The 8862-nt window shown below is 54.3% G+C and overlaps 1 protein-coding gene across 1 annotated transcript; it reads left to right on the top strand.

Moving 5' to 3' along the window:
* Window positions 1-2160: 2160 nt before the first annotated feature.
* On the top strand, window positions 2161-8585 carry NEUTE1DRAFT_129460 (uncharacterized protein; the record flags this gene model as incomplete). Its single annotated transcript, XM_009852341.1, has 2 exons — window positions 2161-5494; window positions 5551-8585. 2 exons carry the CDS (start codon window positions 2393-2395, stop codon window positions 8314-8316), a joined length of 5868 nt encoding a protein of 1955 aa, XP_009850643.1.
* Between the last annotated feature and the right edge of the window lie 277 nt (window positions 8586-8862).

Below are 8862 nucleotides of genomic sequence, written 5' to 3'. Positions count from 1 at the left end.
AAACTTGGCCCCCCCTGGGTTCTGATTTCCGAGTGCCTCAACGCTTGGCCAACCCCTTTGTGTTTGTTTACTACTGATATCCGCACGGACCCAATGATGAAAATGGGAACTGATGACGGGCCCCTTCGAGATGAGTAATGGGGCAGAGATGATCATTAACCTGAACCAGCTAATACCAGTTGATGTGCAAAATCAGAACCACGAACGTCAACCGGACATATGTAACAAGAATGTCCGCGGCAAATCCTACGCAGATATCATAGCAGCCGACGGCCAGGCTAGAAGAAAACAAGATAGAAAGGTAGTTATATGGCTGGATGGGCATCCGCCCTGGCGTCACCTTCTACCTACCGCTCTGTTCCCTCTCGCTGGCCGCTGGCCGCTGGCCGCCCCGCGGTGTGAGAGGCCGTCGGTGGTAGGTAGGGCTGGGCCGAAGCCGATCACCCCACGATGGAGTCCCTTCCCCTTGTGCCTCCCCAAAGCGTCCCAGACTTTGTCCGTCCTCGTTTCCCCTAGCCCATTGCCTTGACCACCCCGTCGTCCGTGTGCCGGCCGCTGCTTGTGCTTCCCCTCGCTCCAGTCCCCTTAAAAAGTTGGACCCCTTGGCGTTGTGCAAAGTGAAAGCGCTTGAGCCGCAATTGAAAGCCACGTGGGGAAAATCCCCACCGAGCGACCAGAGCCAGTGCAGTTTTCCTCACCGGCGCCCACCCCGACCAGCTTAAATGGTATGACGACATTGCCTCTTTTAAAGAGCTTTTGGGATCTTCAATTCAGACGCGTCTCACTCTCAACGACCATTTTCCGCAGATTACTTTGCTCTCTAACTTGCGGCTTCATTTTTGCATTTGCACACTCAATGCACCTTTTCCAATACTCTCTGATGTCTCTGCTTTCAATCTGAGCAACCATTTTCTGCAATTTTGTGTTGATGACAGCGACAGTTCGAGTGCTCAATTCACGACGCGTCAAAGTTGGGTCGACGGGCGAATTGTCGGGGCAGGGGGTACTTTGCGATTTTTTCTGAGGTGATTCGCAATGCCGGGGCTGGTGCCTGCAGCGCATGGACCAGATTTTGTGGTCTCGGGGCGTGCTGATTGGCCAGGATGGTGCCAACCAGCGCCTTGCTTCCAGTTCCAGTTTCATTCCAGTTCACAGTTCCGCGAACTACCTGGTAATGAAGGGAACGAACGCGACCGACCGACCGCTGACTGTCCACCTTCTTGCCTCCCGTCTGCCGCACCCCAGGCAGGTCACCACGCTCATTCACTCACCACCTCAACTCCAGTGACACTTTCACGCCAGTCCTAGTCTTTGCCCCTGCTTCTGGCCTCCCTCCCGTCCTGCCTTCCTTCTGCACAACCTACCTAGGTACAATTCACGGCATCTGACCGACTGCACTCGATATCTCCCGCCGAGGTGAAGCTATCCAGCTTCGCGACTTTCACCTATAACCTCAACGACTGGAGTTTGATTCAAATCCTCTCCTCTCGGGAAGTTATGCGCGCGCGCGAGAGGATTTGCACCACACTGCTGCCTCCCTTTACTACTACAACCTCTACGTAACATACTAGCTCGGCACCAAGACCGGCACCGCATTCCGACTTCGACTCCCCAGCGAGCAGTCCAGTCTAGTGCCGGGCGTGTGTTCGTGTGTGTGTGCGTGTCTGCTGCCGTGTGTGTGTGTGTATGCATATTGCATTACCCAAAGAAAAAAAAAAGCATCGTCGCATCAGTCGTCGCATTCTACCAAATCCTACTACCTGCCCAGTGCCTCTCCTAGATGCCCTTCGACTCTCTGTCTGGCTCTACCTCAATTGCGCCCTTGGATCGGTTTTGCTCTGTCCAAACCTCCAGGCAACTTCGACCTGAACTAAAGTGCTCCGTCGATGCAGCGGTACATCCCACCTCCTGCTAGTCGTCAACCTGACAGCAAGGTGAGAGCCGAGTGTTGACCCAATTTCACACCCCCACGGCATCTAGGTCCATACCAGACAGAACATAAATCTGTATGTGGCTCTTTTCTTTTCTGGTCCTTGCATCTTTCCATCCCGTCCCTTTGCTCCCACTTCCCATTGTTCCCCTTGACCTGTTGACGCATCCTGTTTTGCTCTGCACGGCACACACGGACCTAACACGACTTGTTCATGCAGGCTGCTAGATATTGAATAGCTGTTATCAATAAACATCGGATCGAAATAGCCAGTCGCAAGCTCAACAATTCACCAACCGCTAGCTTTTTGCCCCCATTCTCGCCATCGGACGGAATAGGCACCCCATCGGAATCCACCCTACTATTGTCCACCGCCCACCCCAGTCCTATTCAGAGCTATTCGTTGCAGCACTTATTGGACCACATTATATCTAGCCGTTTTGCCCCCACCAACAATCTGCTATGTCTAAGCGTAAAAAGGACTTTCTCACGGATTTCGACCCTAACAAATCCGATCCCGAAGACGAAAACTTTGACCCCATTGCCGAAAAGCAACGAACCCCGCGAAGTGCAAGGAAGCAAGCAAATACACGCCGCCCAAAGAACCGAGGCGCTGCTGGCGGCGCGCGCAGGCGGAACAGCCGATACAAAGGATCCGACATCGAAGACGACGAAGATATCAGCGACAGCGAACAAGACATCTCTTTCGGTGAAGAGGAAGACGAGGAAGAAGAAGAAGACTCGGACGCTCCTGTCAACGCTACGGGCAGGCGGATGCGCCAGGCTGCCGCACGACACCAATCGTACAGGGAAAGCAGTGAAGACGAAGACGGGATCCAGTCGTCTGACCAAGACAAAGACGTCGTCCAGGAGCCCGACGAAGAACATAGAGTGCCTTCGATAGAGTCTCCTGAACAGAGTCCCAGCAAAAAGAAGTCTCGCATCGTCGTGCTGAGTGTCAAGAAAGGCGCCAAGCCAAGCTCACAACGACCAAGACGTGCCGCTGCTGCCAAAGAACCAGCAACTATGGTTCCCCCGACCCGCCGCTCTACGAGAGCCCGCACGGAAGAGACGGACGAGCCATTGCTCGAGCTGTCCAACTCAGGAAGACATACCCGCGTCACCCGCGCATCAACAAGAAGTAAAAGCCCGGAAGCCATGACCCACGCCACCAGAGCTACCCGTGGTTCCAAGGGTGTTAAGAAACAACAACCTCCACCCATTCCCGAAGCCTCGCATGAGGAAGATGACGACGAATTCAAGGTCGAGACGGATATACCCAATGTTGACGATGTGGACGAGCTGGCCGGTCAGGCGAACATGGTCGATGCGCCCGCTGACCATCCGGACGAACACCAAGAGGGAGGAGATGAAGAGATGGTCGAGGAAGGAGCTGCTCAACAGGTTAGCGAAGAACAACCTGCACAGACCGAGAGCCAACCAGCAGCGGAAGACGCAGACGGTGACGACGAAGACGATCGTCCGATTACTAGGCGGACTCGTGGGGCTAGAGCCGTCACATCTACCACAGCTGCCTCGACCACGACCACTGTCACAGCAGTTGAACCAGAGGGCGAAGGACTCAGGAGCCGCCTCAGGCGTGGATCTCGCTTGAAGAAGAGGTCGCTCGCTGAACCTAGTAGTGACTTTGAGCCAGGCGAGGAGTCGGGCGATAACGAAGGCTACGCCTCGGAGGCTTCAGTTAAAAAGAGTGGACGTAAAGGTTCCAGTGCAGATGAGTCTGCCGCTACACCCGTTCGCGGACGTTCCACCCGTGCTCGCGCTGCCAAAAGGCCTCGCCGCAACCAAGATTCTGGCGATGAGGAAGTTGAGCTGGATAGGGAGGAGCTTGCCGAAGAACTCGAGGAGCTTCGCGAGAGCTCACGCTCGCGGCCACGAAGAGCTGCCACTCGCCGTCGCCGCTCACCTTCCATTCAGTACGAGCAGCCCGCAGGCAAGAGACGTCGCACTACCCAGCGTGTTGATTACACTATCCCGGCGATCGACTTGGCCGCTCTCGAGGCCGAGGAAGATGAAGAGCCTGTGGCAACGCCAGCAAGAGGCCGCAAGAGGAACGGAGGAAATGCAGGATGGGACCGTCCTTTGAACACCACCTATGGTCCTTTCGGTGGCGCTGGAATTGGCGCTCTGCTTGGAGGCCCTTGGGGCACCGGCGCTACGGGCGGCGTTGATTCCGACAGCAGCGACGACGAGATGGTGCAACGAACCGGTCCTGGCCAGAACCCTATTGGCATGACACCCACTTCTGCCGCTCCTGCGGTTGGCTTATTCAATCCTGCGGCTCAGACCCATAATGTGGACGGCCTGGGTGGTATTGGAGGCGCCACACCTAACGTCGGAAAGGTGAAGAATCTCAAGGCGTTTGCGGATGCGGATCCGCTTGGCGTCGATACGAGTGTTGACTTCAGCAAAGTCGGAGGCTTGCAAGGCCACATCGACCAACTCAAGGAGATGGTTCAGCTTCCCCTTTTGTATCCCGAACTTTTCACCAGATTTCATGTTACACCACCACGAGGTGTTCTTTTCCACGGTCCGCCCGGTACCGGTAAAACTCTCCTCGCCAGAGCCTTGGCCAACTCGGTCGGCTCCGGAGGCCGCAAGATCAGCTTCTACATGCGCAAAGGAGCTGACGCTCTCAGCAAGTGGGTTGGTGAGGCTGAGAAGCAGCTGCGGTTGCTCTTCGAGGAAGCTCGGAGGACGCAACCCAGTATCATCTTCTTCGATGAGATCGATGGTCTTGCCCCTGTGCGATCTAGCAAGCAGGAGCAGATCCATGCAAGCATTGTCTCTACCCTGCTGGCGTTGATGGATGGCATGGACGGTCGTGGACAAGTGATTGTCATCGGTGCCACTAACCGGCCTGACAACATCGACCCTGCTTTGCGTCGCCCCGGCCGTTTCGACCGAGAATTCTACTTCCCCCTTCCCGACATCGAAGGAAGGCGATCGATTCTCGAGATTCACACTAAGGACTGGGGTTTGTCGAACGAGTTCAAAGACCAGTTGGCCGAATTCACCAAGGGATATGGCGGTGCCGATCTCCGTGCCCTTTGCACCGAGGCGGCTCTGAATGCCATTCAGAGAACGTATCCCCAGATCTATACATCCAAGGAAAAGCTTGTGGTCAATCCTCAGAAGATCAACATTCAGGCGTCAGATTTCATGCACTCTATCAAGAAGATGGTGCCCTCGTCTGAGCGTTCGGCGTCATCCAGCGCCATGACCATCCCCAAAATGGTCAAGCCACTTCTGGAGAAGCAATTTGAGGCTCTCGTCGCGCAGTTGGATAAGATTCTGCCTCGATCAAAGAAGACCACCGCGCTGGAGGAGGCCATGTTTGAGCCGTATAAGGATTTCGATGGCGGGTTTGAGAGGGAGCAGATGAGTCAGGACTTCCAGCGGTCGCGTGTCTATCGCCCTCGCTTGCTCCTCTGTGGAGGGGCGGGCATGGGACACGGTTACCTGTCAAAGGCTGTTTTGCATTACTTGGAAGGTGTTCATGTTCAGGATTTTGGTCTGCCTGTTCTACTGAATGATTCGAGGGTAAGTTTTCAACCGTCCACACTTTGTGACATATTGACTGATGTGATGAAATCTAGCCCCCTGAACAAGTCATCGTGAGCCTCTTTACCGAGGTCAGACGTCACAAGCCCAGTGTAATCTTTATTCCCAATGTGGACGCTTGGTGGACGACCCTTGGCTATGCAACCCTGACGACATTCACGACGATGCTTCGACAGATATCGCCGACCGATCCTGTTCTTGTATTCGGCACAGCGGAGTCGATGCCTGATCTGCTCCCCCCCGAGATGTTAACCGAACTGTTCGGGTTTTCTAAGAAGAACCGTGCCGCGATCTGGCGACCGGACCGTGAACAACGTGTCGCCTTCTTTCTCCCTATCATCCAGAACCTGTGGAAGGCTCCCGAGGAATTTCCGGATCCCTCCAGCCGCAAGAAGCGGGTGCTTGAAATCTTGCCGGTTGCTCCGCCGCCGCCACCCAGGGTTCCTACCAAGGAGGAGATCAAAGCTCAGCGCCAGATTGATTTCCACCACTTGAACTTACTGAAGGCGAGACTGCAACCGATTATGGATCAGATTCAGCGCAGGTATCGCAAGTTCAGACAACCTGTCATTCCTCTCAACACGATCAGCTATCTCTTCCAGGAGTCTGATCCCAACTTTGTCCGTCCGGATGTGGGTGAACAGGAGCAGCGGCCTTTTGTCATTTCCAAGGACGATAAGGGTGTTGACGGCATCCTTGAAACCAAGACGGGCAAGTTTTACTACAACCTCGACTCTACTACAATTGAGGAGCGCTTGGCCAATGGCTATTATGCCCGCCCGATGGACTTTTACGAAGATATTAAGCGTTTATTCCTCGATGTCAAGACTATCGGTGATAAGGACTATCTCCCGAAGGCGAGCGAGATGGTTACAAATGTTGAAATTGATGTCTACGATATCAACCTTTCTTTCAAAGCACAAGGCATCAATTTTGAGGACATTTACCAAAGGCAGCTCGAAAGAACGAGGAAGGCCGAAGAGCGTCACCGCAAGAAGGCGGTTTTCCAGCCGATGGTCGACAAGATCCAGTCTGACCTTGCCGAGGCCCAAGACGATAGCGAGTCTCAAGGCCCTGTTGGTATTGGTTTTCCCATGAACAAGCCCGCCCACACGACAGCGGCCAGGTTTCAGGTCATCACGAGCCCCAAGTTGACCGGAAACCCGAACTCTTCTGGATCGCACCCGCTTACCAATGGCACATCGCACCCTTCCAACCAAGGCGAGACCGGGCAGACGGTGGAAGAAGAAAGCACTCTGCTCTTCTCTCAGGGAGTTGAAATCAGCTCGCCGCTTAGATATCGGCAAGCGCAACGACAGCTTCAACAGAACAGAGTCATCGCAGAGATAAATAGAGAAACCATCGGCACATTCTCGCAGACATCAGCACTTACATCTGTGCCTCCAGGAGTCTCCCAGGCCGCTATCCAGAATGATGCTTCGAGTACCAGGACTTCTGACCCAAGCTCAGGCCGTGGAGAGTGGAACACGCAACAGACGAATGGCGTGCAGAGCATCTCTCGGGGAACATCCCAGTTGCTTGAGAGCCAGGAGACGACTGTTAACCCTCCTGCTGCGGCGTTCCCTGTGGAAACCAACAGTCAGAGCCAAAGCCAGAGCAATTCTTCTAGTAGCGGCCCGTGGCCTCATTCACAGATGGCTGGCATTGCGCAGGGCATCCTGCTGCCGGCCGTGCCTGAGGAGGCTGAGGTCCACGATACTAACGAAGCTTCCGCCGGTGGTCTCCGTTCGTCATCCTCTAAGGACCAGCCGCAGCAGGGCAGCAGTAATGATGACAGTCAAAACAGCAAACCCAGTAATGATGACAGTCAAAACAGCAAACCCAGCAATGACACTCCTGATAGCCAGCGGAGTCTGTTAGAGGCCAGACGTCTTAGGGACCTTGCGATTGCGGACTGTATGGAGAGGGTTCTTCAAGGGCCCGTCCGCCCTGGCAGCACCGGCGGCAAGAAGACGGATAGCTCTCCGTACAGTAACAACAGCCCGGCCCTTGGCCGGAACAATGCCCTTCTGCCCTTCGGCCGTCGCGACACTTCGGTCTCATCTCAGCAGCAGCCTATCCTTAACGACGGTAAGGTCTGCGAGTTCTGGTCCACGCTCGTGGACCGCACGGCCGGCTGCAACATTGAGCAGATGGAGCAGATCCATAGAGAGCTGATGGATGCCATCTGGCAGTACCGCCACGAGTGGAATCGTATGCGTGTCCTCTCCACGCTCGCCGACGTCTTTGACGATACAGTTACCGACATTGAGCTCGTGCAGGGCATCTTGATTGATGCTCAGGGCAGAGAGCAGAGGAAGTATGAAAGGAAGGAGCTTGAGAAGAGAGAGGCCGAGGCCGCCAAGAGTTCGTCGTCGACTTCTGCTCAGTCGCGGGCCACGACTCAGACTCAAGCTGCTGTTGCCGCTGTCCCCGTCGACGCTGCCGCTTCCTCCACCGGTGTCGTTGCCGGTTCAGTTGCTGCTCCTGGTCCAGCTGCTGTTGCTGCTGCTCGAGGTGTTCCTACTCCTGCTCCCACTGTTGTTTCAGCTTCAGCCCCTAGCGCGGTCTCTGCCAACGTTGCTGTTGTTGCTGGAAATGGCTCGGAAAGCCAGGGTACGAGCGGTAGCGGTACTGGTAGCACCAATAACAGCCAGAAGAGCCACAGCAGCCAGAAGAGCAAGAGCAACAATAGTGGAAAGAGTAGTAGCCAGAAGACGCCTACTAGCAATAGTACGAGCCAGAAGCGCAACAAGGCGGCAGCGGAGGATGAGAGGTTGCCTTACATCTGGTTGAAGTAAGGGCTAGGGCTAACTGAGGACTTGACTAAAAGAGGACTCGCTTATGGGGAGTGTGTACTGCCTTTCGTACGGGGCGTTTGTGAGAGAGAATGAGAGAGAGAGAAGAATGTTTTGTGTGAGAGAGATGATACTTGTTATGAAGCATGGAAAAAAGAGAAGGCGGAGACAAAGCGATTATGTACCATGTTAGCATGAGCCTGTGGATGGAAAACTTTGAGAAAGAATCGGTTGGAGTGTAAAAGTAGACTGGACTGGATGGATTATTACGCTTTTCCCCCCCCCCTCTCATGTCTCTGCTGTTCTTTGTTTCTCTACCGTCAACCAAAACCCCTATCCGTTTGTTTGCTACTTTTTTATGTAGCTAGAAAGGGGGCCTTTTGGTTTTCTCTGGTTAGGTTCAGGTTAACCGTTCAGAAGCGGGTACTTTGCTTTGCAGGTTAGGTTAGCTTCATGTGTACAGGGCACTTCACTTTTGCTATAATATGCTCCTGCTACGGTATACCGTCGATAGTATTATATCACATTAAATTGGTGACTGGCCGTTGA

This window comes from Neurospora tetrasperma, assembly GCF_000213175.1.
Source record: "Neurospora tetrasperma FGSC 2508 unplaced genomic scaffold NEUTE1scaffold_3, whole genome shotgun sequence".
Lineage (NCBI taxonomy): Eukaryota > Fungi > Ascomycota > Sordariomycetes > Sordariales > Sordariaceae > Neurospora > Neurospora tetrasperma.
Note: the sequence above shows the minus strand (reverse complement) of the source record. Positions and strands in the feature narration are given on the sequence as shown.